General features: G+C 40.7%; 1 protein-coding gene across 2 annotated transcripts in view; it reads left to right on the top strand.

Moving 5' to 3' along the window:
• Window positions 1-12,736: 12,736 nt before the first annotated feature.
• slc9a1a (solute carrier family 9 member A1a) overlaps window positions 12,737-25,452 on the top strand; it is a 31,513-nt gene continuing 18,797 nt past the window's right edge. For both annotated transcript variants that reach the window (XM_075466043.1, XM_075466042.1), the window contains exon 1: window positions 12,737-13,914. In XM_075466043.1, coding sequence (XP_075322158.1) covers window positions 13,614-13,914 — 301 coding nt within the window. In that variant the 5' untranslated portion in view covers window positions 12,737-13,613. The remainder of the gene's footprint in view (window positions 13,915-25,452) is intronic.

The following is a 25,452-nucleotide window of genomic DNA, read 5'->3' as shown; positions in this document are numbered from 1 at the left end:
GCCTTTGGGAACAGAGGGACTGAAGCCAAGACATTACACTGCTGTACAGTGGTGTCATGGCCAGCTACGAGGTCACTCCCTCTCTAATCTTTTTCACTCTTAGACTTGTGTTTTGCTGTATGTGTATACGTGTGTGTGTGTGTGTGTGTGTGTGTGTGTGTGTGTGTGTGTGTGTGTGTGTGTGCGTGTGTGTGTAAATGAACAAACAAGATCTTATTTTGTGAGTGAAAGTGTTTTGACATTTATGAAAATCCCCTTGCTCATCTGTAAGGCTAATGTTAGGACATAGTCTTGTCAGAAAGGTCAACAGTGTGTGCTGGTGGGTCATTCACCAAATGGGACTTATTTATGTCAAGTCAAACGTATTTGTCAATGATAAAGGAACCATGTGTCCTCACATCTCATAGTTGAAAGGACATTAACAATGTCACAGCTCACACTGCTACAAGAGACTGATATTTATTGACCATTATTTGATTGTCATACAGTATATGTGCCACATATATAATAATTATTCTATGTACATATTCTTCATTGTACAATATACAGTCGATAATGCAGAAAGTAATCAAAATGTATGATCATCTTATGAGGATTAGCAGTTGCAATTGGTCCAAGTGGTTCCATTTGATGGCAGCAAAATATGAAAACTGCTGTTTTCTTTTTGCTCATATGAGATGTTGTCAGCCAGTCTGTTGTGATGATGATAAATTGTCATGTGAAGAGAGCAGGAGTGGTATTAAAAAAGTTTTTTCAATTTAAAAAAAAACAAAACAACAACACATTTATGTCTATTTCTTTCCTTAGTTATGGCTCTGGATTATGATGATCATTTTTCTCAAAGTATGTTACCTTTAAGCCTCTCAGGCAACATATAACCATTTCCCTTCTGCTGACGCTGGTCAGGACGTTGCTTTCAGATTCTTTCTTCTTACCAACTCTCAGCAATATACTTTTTTTCCCCTCCAGAGTAACTATTCGTCATAGCATTGCTTTGTTGATAACAGGTTATACTGTATTGCGATGAATATAAAAAAAATATAGCAGTACGCAACTCAAATTGTCTTGGTCAAAAAGCACAAACCAATATTTCTGAAATAAACCTGCTCTATAATTTTGCTCTGGCTACTTTCTTGACTGAAATGCAAAGCTTTTTGCAGTAAAAATGCAATCAATTCAAAGTACAAGCTTTTTAACTGATTATTTGCATTATTAGTGATTATTTCTAATAACCAAATAAAAGCTTATGTTTGATATTCTAAGGTGCTGTTAACATGCCACTCTTAGCAATCAGTGGAAGTAGTTTGACCTTTCACGCATGAAAGTCAATTTGATTCAGTTAAATTCAATTTAATCAAATTAATTTAATTTCAGTTCACTTCAATTAACTTCAATAATACTTGCAAACATGCGCACTGCACACATGGTTTGGTTTGCATATTAAAATCAAAGAAATGGTTACGGGATGGCACCACGTCACATGAACACTGTAACATATAAAACAGCAGCCAATGTAAAACATTACCATGTCAGAACTTCTGCATCACTATTTGTGACACTGCTGTTTTCAACATGTGCACAAACGTTCCTTTTTAACATTTTCCTGTAAGACTGGGCTGAGACATTTCACTACGTATTAACAACTACAGAAATTCTTAGTGTATAGACTTATTTATTAGGTTGTGTAAATTATTAGTATTTTAGTGTAAATTGTATATAGATATATCATAATATGATAATGCCACTTATGCAACAGTATTAGAGTGCAGTACTTTGTTGAATAAAGTTGAAGTATAGCCATGTAACCAAAGTGGAATCTGCAGGCTTTTTGTGTTATTTTCAATACTAACGAATAAATAGATTTTCACACTGAGAACTCAAACATTATGACATCTCTCAGAGGAAGCTGCTCTGTGAGGACATGATTATACGGTGAAAACAGTCCTAGTAACTGGTTATTCTATTTAATAAAACATGAAAGAGGAATTTCTTATGATGCTGAATTAAACATGAAAACTGCAGTGGTGAAATACAGAGCCACTATGTCGAGATACTTGTTAAAGCAACTCTCTCTGGCTGACTGCACGTAGAGGTAGCTTTGTGTTCGCGCTCAGCAACTGAGCGAGCAGAGGTTGAGTCAGGACATTGTTAAACATGTTTGTGAGTGGTGTTGTGTGTGTGTGCTTTGTGAGTGGACGGAGCACTTGGGAAGTGTCAAGAGAGCAGCCGAATCTGCTCAAATAAGACAGAGAACTGGTCCTGTAATTTTAGTCTCATTATGTTTAGAATTTCTCTTAGAGGGACTGATACACAGCTCACATCACAGCTGGCCTTGGAGAGAGCTGCCTGACAGGAGCCATTCATTGCGTCTCGCTCATCCTTGGCTTTTACAATGAAGTCATACGTCTCGCAGATGTTCAACATCACTGTGAAACGGTAGGACCCGGTATAAGGTTAAGTAAAAAAAAGAAACATTTTTCAATTGGGGCAAAGACAACTGTCCCTAAAATCAATACAGCCACACCATAATTACTGTGTCTTCTATAGATTGTACAGGAAGCTTAATTATTCATCGTTCAGCAGCATATAAGAGTATAATGTCACGTGTATATTCAGTGGACTACGTCCAAGAAAAATTTACCGCCTGCTTTGAAGTTCAAAGCGGTGCTTTTTCTCCCTCTTCTTTTCTGGTAGGTGCCAGATGTGACCTGAGCAGAACTGCCGGCGAGCACACCCTTCATGGTAATGAGGTAGAGTTATGGTTCGCCCTGAAGCCGAACGCTCTGCCTGGAACACAAAGAGAGGAACACCTTGGAAATCTTGACCTGACAGCACAGAGCAAACTTTGGCTCTGATGTACAAAACACTTTTTATCAAAACAGCGTGTGTGGCAGGAAAACCATGTGATGTTTCATTTTGGTAAAGCCACATGCTTCCCACCTGAAACATATTTAAACTGTCCAGATACTAAGTGTGTCTTTGCTTGAAGGTTTAAGACTGTTTAGCCTCAAAGAGTTGGAGGCATTGCTTTTTTTTCACCATAATCCTCAGGTAGTGAATCATTCTTTTGTGTCTTTCAACCCACAGACATCCTTGCTGACTTATTTGATGATTTCAATTAAAGACAACATTAAGTTCAAGCTCAATATGAGGGGAACCATTGAAATATTATGATAGCAATTTCACTTTTAGGAACTCACCATCGTGTTTCCTTAGAGAACATGTGAAGTGAGTTTGACCTGCTCTGTCATTCTTCATTTCTTGAATTATGGCACCACCCTCAGGCAGAAGCTTGGAAACACACACACACGCATTTCAGAAAGATAATACCATATCCAGACACTGGGAGGAGGTGATGCATCATATGGACGTTAAAGTGAGGCAGAATATAATGAATCTTTTTGATAAATAACTTTGGATTGAATTGTTCACATCAGATATGAATAACTGATAGAAACAAAGAGCAGAAAGAGAAAAGAGTGGGCAGGAAAGCAAAGAGAGAAGCTAATTAGTAAATTGCATTACACAATGAAGAGACACTGGGTGTTAACCCTTAACAAGATTAAAGCAGAACACCCTTATTTCACATCAGCCACATTCATTTGTTTGGTTTTGTAACATCCTTACTTCTTGGCTAAATGTCCTGACTTCCTATTTAGTCATTTCAAAATAAATTTCTGCATCCACGATATGGGTCTAACGGTTGGGACTTGGATTGTGCCAAGAGAAAGATATCTACGCTGAAGTAACAGGAGGAGGAATGGGAGACACGTTCAAATTACACAATGCAAATGAATGCATTTCATTACCATTTCAGAGTATAAACATAACAAAGCTATATAGTGGTTTTGTCTGTGAGCCTTATATTTGTAACTTTAAAGAGCTAAAACTAACAAATGCAGGTGCTAATTATAGGGAGCTACATATGTGGATATGATGCCACTCTGCTGGTGGTATCTTTTATTTAAGGAGTTAGCCGATAACAAGGATAAATACAAAGCCAAATGACTAAATAAAGCTTTTATTTTAGTTAGTATCTGAGTCTATACACTTATCATTCATCCATGCACTGTATGTCAAATTACCTCAGGTTAAGGTAAATCAAAAGCCCCCATGAAATTATTTAACCATCCATTTTTTAACTATGTGCAAACATAAATGAGAATACAGTATGCAAGATAAAAAGTGTTTACAGAGTGTATAAATCCTAATAAGATTGTAAGTTAATGTTTGATATGAACACCTTTATTCTTTAACTCAGCCTCAACCCTCTTAGACAAACTTTCTGTCATTCCTTGAAGTAGTCCTCAGGAATAGTTCTCCAGGCTTCTGGAAGTACATTTCAAAGCTCTTCTTTAGATGTCGGCTGCCTTTTGTTCCGTTCACTGTCAAGATGATCCCACACTGCTTCAGTAGTGTTGAGGCTCTGGGGAGGATTCATCCCTCCATCAGATGATTTTGAGAATGACTTCTTGACAGCCACCCTTCCATGGAGACAGTTCTGATGAAGTTTCAGTGAACAGTAGATGGATCACCTGAAGAATCAAACAGATTTCTTTTCCTATTTCTCAGGCGTTTTTTTTTTCAGATACTGTTCATCTGTTGTAGATAATTTTTAGGCCTGCCATTTCTTCTTTTGTCCTCAAATTAAAACAAATTCAAATTCAAATTATACACTGCACAACATACTGAGATATACTAGGTTTTCAGATAATGACTCTTTGTGAATCAACTTGTTGGTACAAAATATATTTTTATATGTGAAACTGTATTACTTTTGCATTTTACCAAAGGCAGCAAAAGGAATTGCAACTATGTATGTGCTTGTGACAGGCTGCTTGTAGCAAAGTGCCTAAAGATATTGTTTAATACTGGTTCTTTGCTGAGTCTTTTAAGATTAAGATCAGATTTATTGTCATGGATACACACAAAATTTGTCCTCAGCTTTTAACCCATCCAGGTTGGCACCTGTTGACACACTCATGCTCATGCACAGGGTCACGCACTCAGACAGGTGCCATACACTGGAGCGGTGGGCAGCCATTCACAGCGCCCGGGAAGCATGGGGGTGTAGGCCTTGCTCAAGGGCACCTCGGCCGTGCCAAGGAGGTGGAAAAAGATGTCAGTTTCACCAATCTTCTTGAGTGGCAAGATGTGAATCAAACCGCCAACCTTCTGGTTATTAGACGACTGACTCTAACCAATGAGCCACAGCCATGTAGACACAATGCCAGTTTCCAAGTCACTGTTAAGTGGCTTTAAAAACTACACTGAAAGTAAGTGAAAAATCAGCAGCCGTCTAAAGAAAACTTTGATATTCCTTCTGAAAGCCTGGAGAGCTGTTGCTGAAGATCACTTTAAAAGATTACAAGAAAGCCTGGCCCACTGGAAGTAAAATACAAAGAGTTGAGGGGTACTGTATGCAAGGAAAATGACTCCTTCTGTGTAGGACATTTCTCCAAGCAGTATGTAGTTGGTTATTTAACAAAATGACTAGTTACAACAGCACACGTCAGCTGCTGAAATCATTTAAGTTGCACTGGTCCTGTGGAGCAGCCACCAAATTACATCAGAGACATTACAATGTGTGGGTCACTGTCTGACCTGCAGCATGTCATGACCACATGGCCGCAAGTATAACAACAGACCTTTACCTTAATGTGAAATGATGGAAATGATCCCCTAAGGATGCATTCTGCAAAAGCTACTTTATGTTTATTAAGTATAATGCGATCTGGCATTAGTTAGAGTATTGATATTTGCAATGACTGAGAGGAAATGGATGCACAACAAAGGACCTTAATGACAGGGAGGAGGCAAACAGAGAGACCAGTTGGACATTATCCAGATGTTCCAGCTCAACGTCAGAGGTTACTGGTAGCCCAGAGAATCCTCAAATAACCACCTCTGCCCGGTGAGTGCAATTAAATTCGTCAAAATATTTTGCCTCAGCCTCCGCAGACAGACATGCTGTCAGAGCTTGTCATTAAATGCAGAGATTATACCAGGTGGCATCATGTCACCATTTGTTTTCCCAAGTCTCATCCCAGATCCCTGCTGGGTCATTTTCACAAATCCAAGATGTGACAGCACTGGGTTCTGCATCTCGTCGTTAATGAAAAGCCATTTAGTGTTAAGTCTGGACATTTTAAGTGATGCAGACAGTTTCTCAGTAGAGCACTGGGGAAAACTGCTGGCTAATAAACTGTTTTCTAAATTTGGCATGAGGGGGATGTAGAAAGCCCCAGTTAGCCTGTTTTTACTGGTTTGTGTTGCATAAACTTGAATAAATGTGGATTTTTTTTTCACACTAGGGTTTTTGATTTTGGGGCCTAAAACAGAACAAACAAAAAGACAATAAAGAAAAAAGTGGCAAAGGCTCTAATGTCTTTGTTTTGAATTCCAGTGGAAATGGTGAGAATTGTGGCCAACCTTTTGTTGGCTTGTTTTGCTCCACACTGGACAGCTTTTGGAAGAAGACAAACAAACTCAACGCATATAAATGCAGAAACTAAAACTTCAAAGTACACATATGAACCAGTTTCGGGTCAGGGTGAGCTAGAGAGTTTTCTGATCTAAAATTGTGTAATTACACAGTTGAGACAAGAAAAAGGACTTCTGTGATCGGGATTGTACTTTCTTTAGCTTCAAGAATACGAAAGTAGGCCTTCCAAAAGCAAAAGCAAATAAGCTTTGGACTGCTGGCTTGGTCACTAAGGTTCAATAAAATTGTTTTTGCTTGATCTTGGATGAATAAAGCTTTTTATATGCAGCTCCCATTTCTTCAGTATATAGTGTTATTTTTGTATAGTGCAATTTATCTTTGATCAAATCTAAAATTTTGTCCCCGGTGACCTTTACTGTGCTGAACTCGCAGTCCTTTCCATTTATGTGGCCTTGAACCACTTGGGCCTATTTGTTATAAGTAGTTTTAGATAAACTTGATAGGCCAGCCATGTGTTTAGCTCTGCGATTCCTCGTAATTTGCCTCATATCCCCTGCCCACAGCACAGTGCCTCCTATTATTTTCTCCAAGGATCTGATGCTGTTGGGAATCGTTTTGGGTTTGGACAGCAAAGCTCTTGGTAACACAAGGTAACCACAACTGAGCTGCAGGGATTGATGTGAAATGAGAATTTATGTGTTCCAATATAAAGTTGGAGAACACAAAGCGCATTGGAGCAAAATGGTTTTTTAAAGTTGTTCTTAGTGTGGCATGCAAGTTACCCTGCACGTAACAAGTAGAGTCCTACTTTTAAATCAAAGAGAAACTAACTGTTACTTTTTTTTTCTGCATTTTTTTTTTCAGTTACAAGAATTATCAAAATATTTGGAAACACTAGATTAAAAAAAAGAAGAAAGCATATAAATCAAGCAACCAATAAACTGGGAAGGTAAGAGTGACATCATAATCATCGGCACTTTACAGATTGCATGTTAACCCAGCGCTGTTGATCTATTTTTTCTCCCTTATGGCAGTGAGACTAATTACAGAAAGAATCCACCTTAATCTACACAATTGTTTACTATTTTTTGAAGACTGTAATCTTCCCTCTGAAAACCTCTTCATTTTTTATTTTTCATCAGAATCAAAATCAGTTTTAATAGGTTTTTAGCTCATAGACTTTGTCATACTTTCCACTGTTGCAGCCGTCTCTGTCTCGGTCACTGATATCAATCCATTGAATCTCATTATAGACACCGCATATTTCAGTCCTAGCCATTTTCTATACCTGCTTCATCCTGCTCAGGGTTGCAGAATCTCGCCCCAGCTGTCACAGGCCAACACAGAGACAAACTTGACTTGACTTGACCATGCACGCTCACACATGGTCAAAGTAGGACCCCCGCTTAAACTAACATGCTTGCTTTTGACTACAGCTGGACGCTGGAAAACTTGGATAAAACCGACACATGCACTGGAAGTAAGTGCACATTTCACACAGAAAAGGCCCTGCTGAAATTCAAACCAGTAACCTTCTTACTGTTGTGTGACAGTGCTGACCAAAACACACACTGCTACTCCAAAATACAGGAATATTTACCTGTACCAATAGGCTTGATAAACACTGCACGGTTTCTTGTGAAAAGGACTTCAATGAAATGGAGAACCCTTCCTCCAAACATCTGAGGGAGAAGTACATTTACTGAAGTATGCGGTAACTACTATGATATAACATCCAGGAGTTAACTCACTGTTTATTCAGTTATAAGTTATCATTCCCAACACAGTCTTCACACACATTAAAGATGTTTAAATCTGGGTTTTCTGTTGATGTAGACAACTGTCTACAACAATATAATGCACAAAGGAAACCGACGTACTCGTCACACCTGAGTATATTATAATGTTCACTTTGCCTTGGCAGTGAGCCACTATGCACATTGTCACAACTCTGAAAATAAACCTTAAATATTAATGATTTCATTATTCATACCTGTGTTTTTCAAAATATGAATTTGCAAAAATAGATACAAATTGATGGCCAAACAGTAAGTAAATAAATCACTGTTTAAGAAGTTAGTCTACAAAAGTACTCTGAATCTTGGAAAAAGATTGTCCTGAATCACCTCATCAACATAGGGCTGTGACACATAGGATACCTGGCAGCAGTAAAGTGTAATAAAGGCATTGAGGCTACGGCTACACGAAAACGAAACGAGGATTTTTTTGAAAACGGGTACGAAAATTATTGCGACCACACGGGGAAGCTTCTGTGCCCTCATGGAAACGATCAAAACGATGAAAACGATGCAGTACACACAAAACACCTCTAGGTGCGCTGTAAGCCACCCCCACCGGTTACACCAGAACAATAGAAGAAGCAATGCGCAAAGCGTGTACGCCCCCTACTTCTACCAGCGCGAAGCTCACGTTGTTCCTTCAACAACGCCGCTGTAGTTAGCAGTGTCTGCAGCAGTGTTGTTATCAATAGCCGCTTTCGGACTCAGTGTTGCCAATTTAGCGACTTTGTCGCTAGATTTAGCGACTTTTGGCCATCTCTGGCGACAAAAAAAATAATCTAGCGAGACTTAGCGACTTTCGGGCTCAATCTGGCTGAATCTAGCGACAATTTAACTTGTTTCGTGAGTGACAAATCAGTTGCCCTACGACACCATACATGCCGAGACAGAAGCACTGCAGGACATGAGCTAGTACAGTTTGCGCTTCGCATCGCTTCACAACAATCACTAACCCCGGAAGTCACTAGGGTGCACCGTGCAACTCTTGCGTGCGTCATGGCGTCACGCATCACGTCTATGGGGATGGTGATTGGTGAAGCGAGGTGTGTTAGCTAGTGGCTACCACCAGAGCATTTCTATCTACGGCTCTAGTAGCTACATCAGAGAACGTCTCACGGCATTCACTGGTAGGTGTGTTAGCTAGTAGCTACATTAGAGAACGTCTCTGATGTAGCTACTAGCCAACACACCTACCAGTGAATGACAGTTGTAGCTACAAGCTAAACACATCTAGCAGTGAATTACGGGAGATGTAGCTAGTAGCTATTAGTTAGCAGTCTGTCGCTGCCTGCCCTGTGCTGTGCCTTTGGAGTGTGGAGACTGGAGAGGAATGAATGGCATCTTGCTGGTGGTGACTGACCACTTTGTATGCTGTGGCAGCACCTCAGTGAATCCCTTGCAGTCTTCTGCCCAGTCCAAGGGGGGTATTTTCGACCATAAGTGGCCATATACACACATTTTATTTAGGACTAGTTATTCCAACGATTTTGTTACAGCAAGCAAATAGTAATTCTTTGAGCATTTAGCTCATGAAAAGGAGCAGGGAAGTCAAGCACATTAAGCCAAATCGTTTCTCAGCTGTAGTGACACCATGTCGTGAAATGGAGCAAATCAACCTTTTAAGTAAATCAAATCCCATTTCCTTCCACAAACACTGATCATCCGACTAAGTCACAATACACTCTGGAACATCCATGACATTTCATAAATGTATCATAGCCAGTTTTCAGCATTTACACACACTGTATAACTCATACTGAATGGGCATAGTGACGCGGATGGGCGTGGTTACGTCACTTATGACGTCATGACGCAATCTAGCGACTTCTAGCGACTTTTCAGAGAGCTAATAGCGACTTCTTGTGATTTTTTTTTGGCAACACTGTTCGGACTGTAGGAAGCTTTGGCAGTTCTAATAACCTTTTAATCCGCGGGGCCGTTTTCTCCCGTGTTCGGACATACAGGAACTCGGGGCTATCGCCCTTAGTTCTTATAACCATTTAGCTCCTTCTCCGAGGTCGGGTCTTTTCATGGTTCTATAGAACGCATCTGACGGAGGTGTGTGGTGGTCGGTAGCTACGCCCCATGTCATGCTATCACGGCTGAAATGTTTCATCATACCACACAAACAGAACCGGCGGGTGTTTAATAAGTTAAACTTACACGTTGTCTCCTTTGTCTGCAGCGCTCTGCTCTCCTTTCTTCCTTCATGAAATGAAAAAGTATCGTCTCCTGACTCTCTCTGTGTGCTCTTCCAGCCTCGATATTAGACGCCTGATGTGATCGTCCATGATTAATATCACCATCATGCAGACCATGAACACGGTGGCCTCCTAGCTCTCCATATTAGCTTCTTTGTGGTGTTTTTTTCTACTTTTACCGGTTTTGTTTTGTTTTGTTTTGTTGTTGAATGTGGCGCTAAACGGCTAACGTAACACGTCACTGATGCAGACGGCTGCGCACGGCGCAAAGTCCCGACTCATGTGCGAATGCAGACTGAAACAGTTCCGCTGGGGAAGGACAGTTATCAGAACGAAATTCGAGTAGGACAGTTCTGATAACTGCGTTCTTATAACTACTCTGTCCGAAAGCTGCTATTGTTGTGGGGTCCATGATGATCGCTGTCTGTCCTTGTTGTTTTGTCTTCTTCTTATGGATTTTGAATGGAAGCCGCTTTTTGTTCTGGTCACTGATGTATGTGTATACGTCACTGGTGTTAGCCATGTGGCTATGACGCAGATGTAAACGAATCCGTTTTCGCTGTAACAATGAAAACGAAACGACGCCGTTTTCAGATCTTCCCACTCTGGAACCCGTTCTCAAAAACTATCGTTTTGGGGTAGTGGGAACGCCGGCTCCGTGTGGCCGCGACAGCCAAACGATAAGAAAAAGTATCGTTTACATTGAAAAACGTTTTCGTGTAGCCGTAGGCTGAGACATAAGTAACTAACAGCATAGACTCTTTGTCTCCTGGACTGGCTTTAAAAGTGTTTTGTAAGTGAGTGATATGCAGCACACTGTTATCACCTTTGACTATACCTAATCAATGCTACACCCTGGATGATTCTAAAAGACTAGACATTGTCTCATCCATTTTGTTTGGAAGATTTGCCACAGAAAAAAAACAACAACACAACATCAGCCATTCATGAGCCAATTTACTGTCTTTGACTCCAAAAAGAAGCTCAGAATGTCTTTTCTTGTCTCAGTGACCCCATTGTTGGGAAACTGGGGCAGTTTAAGATACACAAAAAGGAACACCCATTTACTTATTTTATTACTGCAATCTGTGCTCATAGTTACAAAGACAATGTGGCTAACCGTATGGAAGGAACTGTCATTTCAAAACCTTTCTTTGTCAGTTATTCTGACATATTTTCTCCGTTTACATGTGCAGATTTTCTTGTGCCACTTCTGGGTCAACTTCTCACATCGAGAGACTTCACTGATTTGATCAAACTGACAAATAAACAAGCAATCCTTGTAAAAAAACAAAAAACAAACAACAACAAAAAGCCCTCTATTCACTGCGTTTCCAATTAGAACAACCAAATCTTACTTAACCTGGAAGGTGTGCTCGGAAATGTACTGCATTGGGTAATAATTTTGAAAGCTTCCAAGGCCACTCCCACAGACACGGGCACACTTAATCCACAGCATGCTCACACTCCAGTTGTTAGACTTGAACAACCTGATCTGGGGGTTGTGGCTACGACCTGAAACTGATCGCTGACCTCTCAGAAAATGTGATCATCTGAGGTATCATTTAGTATAAGGCACATGCACATTATGGTTATATCCATGGAATCGGGGCTAGTTAAGGGGAATCATTCAAACGAATGAGTAAAAAGAATCCTTTTTGAGAAATACTACCCAAAATTGTGGTCTGTTGTTAACTCTCACCTTGCACTGGGGACCATAAAAGCATTGCATTACTGTGATTTACAACACAGATCCCTCTTACAAACAACTTATAAGACAACAGCCCATGAACTGCAGTGGTTTCTATCGATTTAAGTTCACGACTGTCTCTTTTTCAGCATTTTGTGTGTATTTGTGCTAATTTTCGCTCTTATCTTTCATCAATCGGCGTCTTTCTCTGGTCATATTTCATCTCCTTATAGGTCCGCTTATTTTATTGGTGTCATTCTGTCGATGTTTTTAGGTTATTTTGCATCTACTTGTCATTATTTTGTGCTTACTCGTGGTGGTTTGATCACAAGCGGGTGATAAACCTAATTCCTGGGGCCTCTCTTGGCCTGTGCAGTGTTGGCTTCTTCGTGAATCTCCCCTTGAACATAGTTTACACCATTCAGAACCAGCTGCCTCAAGGTCAAATGTGTGTCAGACCTATGAGTCGTGCATCAGCAGATCCTTTTTATACCAGCAGGCATCTTCAACCTCCATTCCTATAGGTGTCACTATAGTCGATCATCCCCCTCCCCTCCCCTCCCCTCCTTCTCCACTCCTCCTCCTCCTCCCATCCAGTAAACCTCCGCGAAAGGGTGTGCATTTTGAAGGTTGTAGGAAGCTATAACGCCGCTGCAGACCAGATGACTCGCCATTAGGCTTGACAGCCAAAGACCAGTGTCTGAATCCGGAACGGAGCACGCACCAGGACCTCCCCTGTTTTCCCTCCCAGCCCAGCTGCCCCTCAGCTGCCCCGCGACCAAGGTTTCGTCCTCCAGGGCGCACGGTGGAGATGCCGCACACACGGATATCAACATAAAAAAAAGTTTACACATTTATATGATACATGGCAAAATGCAATGTGCCCGCTGTGTGGGGTTTCCTCAAGGTCAGTATCTGAGACACCACCGCCTCACGGACGAGTTTGTCTGGCCGTTGGAGAGGAAGAAGGGGGCGAGGAGGGGATGCTGTCGTGTCTCTCGTTGCCTTCAGCATCTACAATGACATCTTTCACCGACTAGGACATTGATAGTGACTGACAGAAGCGAGAAACACTGTGAGGAACAACCAGGCTGCCCGTCTCGACATTTACTGTCCGCGCTTTTGCAAAGAGAAACTCTTCTACAGCATCTTGGCGTTTCCTGCTTTCGTTCAGCAACGGCCCGTTTCGGTACGGCGGTTTACCTGGAGTCAAGCTAGCTAACGACACCTGACGGAATGAGCCGTTGGTTCGGTGGAAGGTAGCCGGACCCGACCGTTTGACTTCAGCCGTTGGTTCGGTGGAAGGTAGCCCGACCCGACCGTTTGAGTTCAAATGTTCCGCGGTTGAAGAGTTGGTTAACTATAATAACACTACAAAGTTTTAACCAACTCAACTTTTTCGAACTTGCTGTGTGTTTTGAGGCGGACTTTCACACTCTAATTCTTTTCAAATTACACCGCCTTTATTTTCGGACAACATGCCTCTGAGGACTGGCTCCCGCAGCTCCACCGGCTTCGGTAGAAGTTTACCGGGGCTGGGACTGCTCCTGCTGACGGTGTTTGTGCTACTGGAGTGCTCAGTGCTCTCTGTCGGAGCTTCCAGCTCTTCGGATACCAGGCCCCATAAAAAGGACAATAACAGCGTTGGTGTTGGAAACCATAACATCACTGTGCACCATATTAAAAAGGCTTTTCCTGTACTCAGCTTCCAATACGACTATATCAAAATCCCCTTCGAAATTTCATTATGGGTGCTTCTTGCCTCTTTAATGAAATTAGGTGAGTATCATGTGGATGTTGTGTTAAAGCTGCCTGAAGCTCAGAAGAGTTCAGCCTTTACAGGAAATATGTGTTTCGTGTTAGGTTATGTGGCGGTGCTTTAATTATTAGGGTTATTGTAGGTTTGTTGAGTTGCTTGTTGAGTTGCCCGGTTTCACCCAGAAAGCAGACAATTTGGAAATTGGCCCAGATTAGACCTTATCTTGCCATTCAAATGCACAGTTAGACTTCTTTATATCAAAACTAACCATCTTATCCGACTGCTCTTTGGATCAAGATTACAGAAGGAGTCTTCTGTCAGATTTAAAGTTTGACAACAGCATGCTTCGTGACTATTTAATGGACTGGGATAACTTTAGTAGGGACCCCTTAAATAAAACAAGCTCATTCAGACTTGATTCAGAAAACAAAGCTGCACCTAAAGGTGTTGTTGGCCTACACTAAAGTGATTTAATCTATTGTGACTGCTATGCTTACATAACAAGTTTGACAACATCAGCTCAGTTCAATCACTGAGAGGTTAAACGTGTAATGCTGGTCAGGCAGAATGCTCATCCGATCTGTCCACTGTATTTGGTCAGGAACTTCTTGAGCTGTGCACCCTGCTAGAGGGATGACGAAGCACCTTCATGCAGCAACATAGCAGTAGGAAAGTAACTACTGTATCTGCTATATATAACACAAGGGGGACCCCCATTACTGTTGTACAGCAGTACCCTGCAAAATTTAAGAGGAAACAAGCTTTTCTGGGATAATCCCGTTCAACATGAGGATTCAAAGTTATCTGGTTTAGCTTTTTGCTTCTCTCTGTTGTGCCTGTGTCTTCTGTTTTGTATTTCTTCTGGTTTACCCCTCATCGTCATCAGTTCCTCCTTGTGTTGTGCTTTCGACAGGAGACCGCATTGTCCTCAGCTTTCTTTTTTTCTGAGAGCCAGCTCTCTTGTAGCTTGTCTGTGACATCAGGAGGCTGACTGAGCAGCAGGCTGTAGCCAGGGATTGTACCGCCTCACTGTCTGGGCAAGAAGCCCAGTGTCTCAGGGGAAAGGACAGGCAGCGACGGACCACCTGGTTCAGGTGGCTTGATTGCAGGACACGTCTCAAGGACATTAAGCGAAAACGGGAATTTAAGGAGAATGAGTGAGCTAAATTAAGTTAGAAGGGAGGCAGAAAAGAGATCGACAGCAACAGACAGTGGTGATTTTAAGCTTCTTATTATCCCAGGACTGCTGAAAATGGGTCGTGGGTAATTCAATGTGACTGCTACACTGCTGAGGCCCAGCAGTGTTTCTGATTCATGATCATAGACTTTCTATCTTACAGACACAGTCCATTTATCTCTTTAACATTTCTCTCCTTAATTCTTCATTCAAGTACCTTTCTTGAATTAATTGTACTTTTGTGCCAAAGCTTTTAATATAAATCAAAATTAGGGGAGGCAGTTTAACTGAGAACCTGTCCGAAAGGGATAAAGTCTTCATATATATCAAACCTCCTCCATTTAGGTTGTTGTAATTAGGTTAAAAACAGTTTTACGCAACAGTAAACCCCCCCTGCCAATTTAAGACTCAAAAGGTATATTTGGCTGTGGAAGTGTACTTTACAGTCCTCATAAAGTGAAGGATCTGTTTGAAAGCCTCATTTCTAATCATGCATTGATCTTCTTTAGAAAATGTTGTAACTGTCATATGTAACATATTAAAGCAATAAACTATATTTACAAGACTTCACATGCAGACTTTAGTTGAATGTTTGCTATAGTAGCTTATTGCCTCATCTTAGGTGTACAAGGCACTGACTGCCCCAGTGATCTTTTGTATTTCAGCCTGATAACATTCACTAGTATTACCTCAATAGACAGTTGGACACCCCTTGTAACCATTGCACTGATACCTGTGTATCCCCGTCCCTGCAGCAGAGGTTCTTGTGACATGTCTGACCAGCCCAGTTAGTATCACCTTTCCTCATAATTCACAGATGATCAAACTATTTGAAGAGCTTTGTGCACTTCAGTGTGACGCTCAATGCCACACATGGTTTCATGCAGTAGTTGAAACCATCTATCAAAATGTTTTTGGACATTTGGACCAGATTTCTGTCTTTTCCAGTCCTGAGATATGAGAATTGACCATTTTTTAGGGAATATATTAATTTATCAAGCCACTAAACACTGATCGATGAAGCATTCAAGCCAAAAGAAGATGCCTAACTCAAAGGATGAACTTCTGTTGTGGAAACATTTTAACAAACAAGTTACCAAAGAACCTATGATTGCAAAATAGCTATTAAATGAAAACTTGGATAGGCTGAGGTATGCCAAATTAATAAAAGAATTGTGACAACAGGTTTTAATCCTCGCCAGAGCCAGAACCTCAACATTATTGAAACCGTGTGGGATCGTCTTGACAGAAGTAAAGAAAAGGAAGCCAACATCCAAAGAAGAGCTTTGGTAAAACTATTTCTGAAGACTGCCTAAATGAATGACAAGAAAGCTTATCTTAGAGGGTTCAGGCTGTGTTGAAGGATTAAGAATAAACTTACATTTATGTTTGCATTTTTCAATGAACTGCTGCATCTGTTTACCTTTTTTCTTGGCACTATATGAATAAATGAAGGTGGCCCAAACCTTTGCACAGCAATGTGGTTGTCAGCTGTGAAGTTGTGACTTGGAACTGTTAGAAAACATATGAAAACCTTTGATTGTTTGATTGTTCCTAACCTGCATTATGGAAACACGAGGAATTAAATAAGGCAAATGTTTTGTTTCCATTTGATTAATATATACATGACCATGTTCAGCCACAGAAAGTAAGTTAAAGTACCCACATAGTTTTTTTTTTAATAGGCTCAGCTGTTTTGTTATTTTGTCATTAACGAAGATTATTTTTGATCCATTCCTGTTATTGAGATGAGCTAAAGCAGTTAACTTTTGGGAGTAATTCCACTGCTGTGTTGGTCAGCAGCAAAAATTCATTGTCTGTCCATAACTGCATCACTGACAGCTATCTCAAACATTGCTGTCACTTCATTTTATCCCCATGAACTTAAAGGGATAGTTCGCCTCTTCTGACATGAAGCTGTATGACATCCCATATTAGCAATATCATTTATGAACATTGACTTACCCCCCACTGCTTCCTGTGAGCCGAGTTCCAGCTGAGTTTTGGGGTCCACAAAGCTAGTCCGGCTAGTTGCCTGGGGCTTGAAAAATAAAGAGTTTTGCTTCTCAAAAAAATATGCGTTCAAAAGAGTAATACATTTGCATCACAAAATCGTTCTCGATGGAAAAAGTCAGACCTCACTTCGCTTGGCGCTATTTTTGCCTCCCTTAATATCAATGTGTCCAATGTAAAACTTTGCAGACCGAAGAGCAGACCGAGCACTCCCCTGCTTCCGAGCAGCAAACACCGTAACAGGTGCAGCTATCGCTAGGTGGCTGGGGAGTGCTCGGTCTGCACAGTTTTACATTGGATGCATTGATATCAAGGGAGGCAAAAATAGCGCCAAGCGAAGTGAGATTCTTACACTTGGTGAACTGCAGTGTTGCAGATGGTTTTGTCTGTTTTGAAGTCCTAATAATGACGAGACATGACTGCGATTTGTTTACGTTTGCTGTGCTTGAGTGACCTGAGGGACGAGGTCTTCAATTCTGTTGTGTTGTTTTGTTTTGTAAGGATAGACAAGTTTAATCGTATTTGATAATTCAGATTCTTGCAGCCTGTAGGTTATTTTAGATTGTACGGAGGGATTTTTTCTAAGATATTCTGCATCTTATGCATGCTCAGTGTTCATGTGTTTGCAGAGTAAGTGCTTCCCTAAGAGACCTGCCCAAACCTTGAGAGATCACTTTATCTACAGTAAACAGTTCAGATTATTGATTAGTGACGCTGAAAATGGGAGATATGTTCAGTATTATTGAATTTCTGCATACATTTCTGCTTGTTTTCTAGCTATGAGTGTTCCACTTTGTGCTTGTAGAGTTTGTGTATTCGTTCTGTACAGTCACTGCGTTTTCTTGATGAAATTGCAGTCTGCCAGAATCGACCAAGGATGGCTTTAAAGTGAATTACAGTGTCAGTGTTTCTGCCCACGCTTTGACCAGACATATGGCTCTCAATGAGTGAGTTCAGTCAATGTACACATTTTTGTGGAGTGATCAGCAAAGCCTAACCAAATATGACCTTCACGGTTATCCTATAATGCCAATGTGTTCAAGATACCCAGTACAGCATTAGAAACCAGACCTTGAGCAAAGCTTGAGTCACTGTGTCCCAAACAATGCTCTGCTTATCTTTATTGTGCTATCTAAGTTACAGCACAGCCCAGAAGATTTCGTAACAAAAACAATTGCAGACTTGTTGCTAATATCAGAGATACATTTATTTGCCTATCATTTAAAATGCCACCGTACAAGATAAAGGTGATTTATTGGCAGACATGCAGTGTAATATTCTGTTATCATTCGTGTAGAATTTTGTGTGGAAACCCCCCCCCCAAAAAATCAATTGTGTTGTGATGAACCCTAATTGAAACCCTACCTTGAAAAGCATCACTCCACTCCTACTCAATGTTGAAAGTTACTCACAGCATTGCTAATATTAAATTAACTGATGACAACAGTTGTCATTTTAAGCAAGGCAAGGCAGATTTATTTATACAGCACCATTAACAACAATTTTAGGTGTCATAAGCTGTGTTTCAAATAAAAACCTAAGAAATGTCTCTAAACAGAAAACATCGGCACATTTCCATTACTTAGTTTGGAGTCACTAAAACCAGGCTGCATAGTGTCATCAGTAGGTGGCAGAACAGTGATAGAATTGCTAAGTTAAATGTTGTATTCCCCCTCAAAACTTTGCTGACATACCGTTAGCTTCCCTGCAGTTTGCTGCACAATGAAGGAATTTATGCACATGGTTTACCTACATGCACTGAACAGTTGCAGTGTTGATTTTTTTTTTTTTTTTTCTCTCCCTTTAAAATGTTGCACATCCCTTTAGCAGAAACCCCAGCAGTAGCAAGGGGTTACTGCGTGCAAAAGTTGTCACTACTATGGTCATTTGCATAGTAAATTCAGTCTTGGTTTCAGAGCAGTTCCACCCCAATTGTTGTTTGTTATTGAAAAAAAATCCCTTATGGGAGGATATCTGTAGGAGGCATTACAGAAATAACTGTCTTATCTAGGATGTGCTCTCTGAGATAAAGGTGAACTCATGTCAGTCATGAGGCAACCTCCAACGTGGATCCATACTATTCTTAGAGTTTTCAACATGTCCTTAGATTTTATTCTCAGATGTCTTTTCTCTTTGTTTAAAACCTGATCTGATCCTGTTTGATAATTGGTAAATTATTGGAAGACTCAACACTGCTGCTGTAGTTCAGAAACATACACTCGCATCATCAGCAGAAGCCACTCGTGTTTATGTGCAGGTACAACACCAGGGATCGTCCTGAAATATACCAACACCAGGCCTTAATGAATAATTTAAATCACCACTGGTCTTGCACTACTGGAGGTGCATAATGGTCTGCATCAAATAATCAAACAATGACTCACAGCTGCTGATCTTTCCCCAGCATTGGTGGTCATGAAGATGGCCTGAATCCTTTCAAAGTTTTTGTGTTTCTATGACCTTTGTGCTAAAACTAAAGTGTTTGAAAGCTGGTCAGCCAGTTGGAACGCCACTACTTTCAGGAAAAGAATCAAATTAATGTGCGATGAGTCAATGTCTTTTTAAAAAGCTTGCTCTCTTTTGTGCTTGCACAATCCAGTTGATGTAGTTGTCAGTGGTGCACAATTAGTCACCTGGCAACAGGACACCGGTTCTGGCTTTGAAAAAGATAATGTCTGGCAAGAACCAGGCTGTGTCTGCGCTGGGTAGACTTGCAGAATTGAAAGAGCTGTCACCCCTCGTCAGTTTTCAATAACGTTGCTGTATAAAGGCTCTCTAGAGGGAAAAAGGCAAAGACACAGCAGCTACTGTTGTTGATGAGAAGCCATGACGAACAGCGTGATCTTCTCATTTAAGAGTGTGTCATAAAAAAAAACACCTTTATTACATATTTGGTGGTTTTTCATTGATTACACAAAGCACATATCTCCTATATACACACTTCCTGATTACACTGCAGTTGCCTACAATGAGTTCTGCTTTGAAGTTTGTTTCCCTCTGTTTTGCTATCTAATCTTCTGCGAAATGGCTTTTCTCTTGATGAACTGAGGTATGCTGGACTGGAGCCATAACTGCAACATTGATTTAGGGGTGTGCTAAATGCGTCACCTGGCCTGGACTGGAGGCTTCAGTGCTTCTTCCACTTAGCCTTTTGTCCCAGGACCATGATGTGTTGAGAGTTTTTACAATGAAGGGTGAGTATTCATGGCGAAACGTCTTTTAGTCTTTTAGCCTCCGCCTGGTTGTTCTGCATCCACAGGGTTCACTTGAGTTTTATTTTTAGATCAATACGAGGTCTTAGATCAGCTCGAAGCACTAATGATACAATTTTTATCATCCAGTCTTTACCTGTTTGCCTTTTTTTCAGCAAGGACTATTTTATGAGAATTAGGGATGCACCGATCCGATATTTGGATCTGATATCTGTACCGATATCAAGAAAATTCAAGATCGGGTATCGGTAACAATGGACTGATCCATTTAGGCTGATTTAAAAAAAAAAAAAAAAAAAAAAAAAATATATATATATATATATATATATAAATAAAAAAAACAATATTAATTTATTTAATTTATTTATTTTTTCAATTCCAGAGTATCGGAGATGAAAAAAGCTGATCGGTGAATCACTGAGAATGAAACAACACTCCTGACCTCTGTTTTAGCTTCTGCACCTTGACACTTACAATCACGTTCATTCCACTGGTTTCAGTATTTATACGCATATTGCACAAACCCAACCAGTGACTGACTGGGGTAAAAAAATGGCCCTGGCATTTTGCACCCACAAGCGGCCCGTAGACCAGCATTTGCCACACACACACACACACACACACACACACACACACACACACAATCGTCCAATTGTTTTTGATGTCCACTTCAATTATGGTAGTCAAACTTCTATGCTAACCAGTCCAGAGCTAAATACAAAGCAACATGGAGATACTGTAAAATTGTCAGCAAGACAAGCCGTCAAATCAAGAACCCATTACCAAGTCATGAAGTTAGGAATAGGAATAAGAACAACTGCAACAGCCCTGCCATAGATTACCAGGCAGTTACCACAAGCTAAACAGGTTTACACATCGTGAAAAGTGTGCCTTGTATTACTCTTTAGGTTAGCCAGACTAGCCACAGGCTAGCTTATGACAGTAGGCTACACACTGATTTAGAAAAGTGAGTGACAATACAGACAGACCCTACATGAAGGAGATGAGATGAAATATTAAAAAAAATAGTGCCACGGCGGACACAATGATTAGTGGAAATCCTTCGGCCCCTACCTTGTCTTGTTCGTAGCGTCTGTGCAACATATCTTGTTAATGTCCGCGACATCCCCGTTTATCTCTTACTTTGACCAACAAGCTACAGAATGTTTAATCTTCTACGTTCTATTTTTTTTTTTTTGGCGGGAGCCGGGTAAATGAAATTCCCACAAGGCAGTGCTTTACTCCAGTTGTCTCAGGCCCCATCCACACGTAGCCGGGTATCTGCTAAAACGAATATATTTTTCTACGTTTGGACCTGTCATCCACATGAAAACGCATAAAAACGCATCGTAAACAAATGTTTTTAAAAACTCCGGGCAAAGTGAAGATTTTTGAAAACTCCGTTTATGCAGCTGCGTGTAGACAGAGATAACCGGAGTTTTGCGTTTTCGAACGTCACAATATGCGCCAAAACAACAACAAATCTGCTTTAAAGTCTAAAGTGCGACCTTTGTTTACTGAAGAAGCATGGATGCCTTGAGAATTGTAGTGGTTATTATTGTGCAGGCGCTGTTTACTGCCTTGATTTTACACGCCCAAGTCGTACTCCCAGAGGAATGGCGTGACAATTTCGCATGTCCCGGTCCTCAGTCCTCTCGCTGTCGGAATTATTACGCCCTCATTTCGAGGGGCAGTCCACTGTCATGCGATCACCTGTCAGCGTGCTCAAAAAAGTTGCGTGCACACTTTATTATTTAGCTGACAAGGGCAGATTGCGCTAAACAGCAAATGCATTTGGGTTGTCAAGACAGGTGAAAACGCAGATGTTCGGTTATGTGTGGGAGGTGTTTTTTCGAAAACGAGGTAATGTGGATACAGATTATTTTATAAACGGAGGGGGGGAAACATTCGGTTTTAAAAATACCCGGCTACGTGTGTACATAGCCTCAAACACATACAAAATATAGATAGATATACATTTCTTTTATTTTAAACATTTTTACATCGTACGAAGATATGTTCAGACAAAATAAAATAAAATAATGTAGCCTAATGTAAATGAACCATAATAAAACACATCATCAAGGTCCCACCGTCAGTGTGTAATGTATAGCGATTTCAGTGGTATATATAGCGAAAAGGGTGCCATTGAAAGGTAAATAAGAAGGAACTTTTTAGGATGACGAGGGAGCGTGATGACCGACCGTGACTGCGGGGCCGCGATGAGCATTGTCAGGGCCGCGGCCCTTTGGTCATGTGCCCGAATGCCAGACCGCTCAGTCCGTGCCTGAACCCAACCATGTAAGATCTCATGCTGCAACTGATTTTAAATTCAGATTCAATTATATTATGATAAGCTGTAATATGGGATCCATCCCTGGCCCTAGTTTTACATATTTATGCTCGAGCTGATGTTATGAAATTTAGATGCCTATGTCAGTCTTATTCACATGATTTAATACCAGATGGGTGTGCTCTATTTCCTGATTATGATTGAAGGAGGAAAAGTTGCTCACCAAAGTGCCCTCACCCCTCTCTTACTTAACATCAGCCACTGGAATGCTTTAAACAAGGGATCATGGGATTGCTTGTACTCTAATAATAATGCTGGTTGGTTTCCCACGCCTCCTGGATTCATTTGACTTTTTTTTGTGGAGATTTGAAAGACTGCACATGGCCACGTTTCTTTGTTGTCAAACTGCTTTACGGATGAGTGAAATGAGCTCGGTCCGTAGCAAGCGTTAGAATTTGTGAATCAAACACTGTAAGTCCTCTCACTGGGCGCTGTCTAAAGTAAGCATGTGTTTCCAGTCAAGTTGTTTATTTAAATGAAGAGCATTAGATTTTCAGAAACTTTCCATGCACATGCTGTGGGCTGTCATGATCGTCATGGTAACATAGTATCAGGCTCCGTTCTTAGACGGCATTGAGAAGTTGCTTCTTTGACTTTCTCTGAGTGCTGGCTCTTAAAGGCATGTTTACTTCCCCTCTGTGATCCGGTGTACTTATGCAGCCTGTTAGCACTCGTGTGTGTATGCATTTTGTCATTTTAGAAACAGAACAGGTTCCCTTAAGGTTCTTAATGAATTGCTTGTTTGCAGACATTTCTTTTCATCCCATAAGACCTTGTTGCACTCTTTCAGTCTGCAACTGTCTGATAGCCGTTGTGAAGTGCATTTAAAATAATCTAGAATCTATTATAAACATACATTGGTTGAATCTAATTCCAGTTGTTAATGTTGGAATAATTAAAATGATTTCTGGTTGGTTATTAAATTGTAAGGAAGGAGAAGGACAATAAAGTTATTTGAACTCTCACAGATACATTTTTTTAAAGTTAAAAGATATCAGGGGTACGATCTCTGAGGGAGGCCTGTCCCTGTTATTGATTTTGTTCACCTGAGATCCAACTAGCTTTTCTAAACTTGTGCAGGCTCTTTTGTGTAATTGGATGTCTCCACACCAACTGAGATGTGTCTGACACATTTAGACGTGACTTTGTAACTGTCTTTGGAAGCTGAGATGGTGTGAACAGATTGACTCACTCCTGAAGATATGTTACGCAGTGATAGTCTCAGAACAAGATGTGGAATTTTACATCCTCGCTACAGATGCCTTTCTGAGAAGTTGCACGAGGTGTTTATTGGGTCAGGCAGTCCTGTCACAGGACAGCTTTGTTAGCCCACCTGGCTGCTCAATCTCTGGGGAGAGAGGAAGGAGGTGCCTGAACACACGGGCTCAGGTCCAGACATCTTTCAGTGAGGCAAATGAGGTCTCCTTTGACCATTTACGATAAAGTTTCCCTCATTATCTTTCCTCTGAGCTCCAAACCTACAGCTGCATGCAGCTGTGTAACCCACAGACGTGCACTTGTTGAAACACTAACAGTGTTGTCTTGAAGCTGTCCACGTGTTAAACACCACCACCAAACATGTCTTGTTTTCCTGCAGAACATTTCTAATTTCAATGCTGAAATTCTATACAAATCCAACTGAATTAACTGTTTAGTGACCGTGGTAAACTTGTATGTTGGCAGAACGTGTGCAGGACGAAGCAGTTGCTTAACAAACTGCGAGTCCCTAACGAGTGAACATTATTTGGAGCTGGCTGTTGCTGTTCACCTGCCTAACCCTCCTCTCTTTACACAGGAGGAAGCACACACCCTGCGGCTGTGGTTCCAGATGGTGCCTCTGTAACTGTGCCATCCATTCTTGTCCCTAAATACATGAACTTTGTAGCTGTGGTCCTTACTTATATTTTATCATATGTTGGCAAGGATGTTATCCAATATTCCCAGAGCACCATGAGTCAAACTTTTGAGGGTGAATATTATGAATCAGTTTAAAATGACAGGGGTGGGCTACATGTTGACATGGGTAAATCTGCCTCTTTTTAACATGAACACACACACGGGCTGTCAAATTATAGTGCATTTCTTATTCTGTCAGTCAGAGGGGTATTGAATCCGTTTGGGGCATGTGTTACGAAGCAGGAGGCATTTCTTTCACCAGGATTTATATATGATTTCATCATCTCTCATAATGAAAGTAGTGGACTGCACCATATTTTAAAAGTAGGAAAAGAAATGTTATTATTCTGCATCATAAATGACTAGGATTTTGGAAAATGAAGATTGTTTCAAGGAGCTTGATGACTCACTTTAAATTAATCATTTGGTGAACTTTAATGCTGTGCAGTCAGTTTCAGTGCACCAAACACAGAAATGGGGAAAGAGTCACTACACTGATGGGGTAATTTTGGGAATTGACAAGGAGACTCGCCATGACAACGTTGCATACATATCAGAGCAGGTTAAAGCAAGTGATATAACTCTGTGTGAACACTGTAGTTGGCCTTCAGATCTGTGCGGCTTTGCAATGTAAGGTTTGATTAACAGCTGAAGAATAGTTGTCATGTTAGTTCATGTCTGGTGGTTGGAGTAGCTGTTTGTAATGAACCTTCTCATTTTGGCTGAATTTTCCTTGTGTGTTGTGTTCCTGTTATTTGCCCTTTTTTTTTTTTTTTTTTTTTTTTTTTTCCGTGGGCATGCAGAATCTGAAGTATTTGTGCAACCAAGAGCCCAGTAAATCACAGTAAACGAGCAGGTGGACTTTAGTTAGAGTTGGCTGTCTTTTTCTTCTGTATCAAGCTGCAAC

The sequence above is a fragment of the Odontesthes bonariensis genome, chromosome 5 (genome assembly GCF_027942865.1).
Source record: "Odontesthes bonariensis isolate fOdoBon6 chromosome 5, fOdoBon6.hap1, whole genome shotgun sequence".
Classification (NCBI taxonomy): domain Eukaryota; kingdom Metazoa; phylum Chordata; class Actinopteri; order Atheriniformes; family Atherinopsidae; genus Odontesthes; species Odontesthes bonariensis.
The sequence above is the reverse complement of the archived record's forward strand: the minus strand, read 5'-3'. Positions and strand labels throughout refer to the sequence as shown.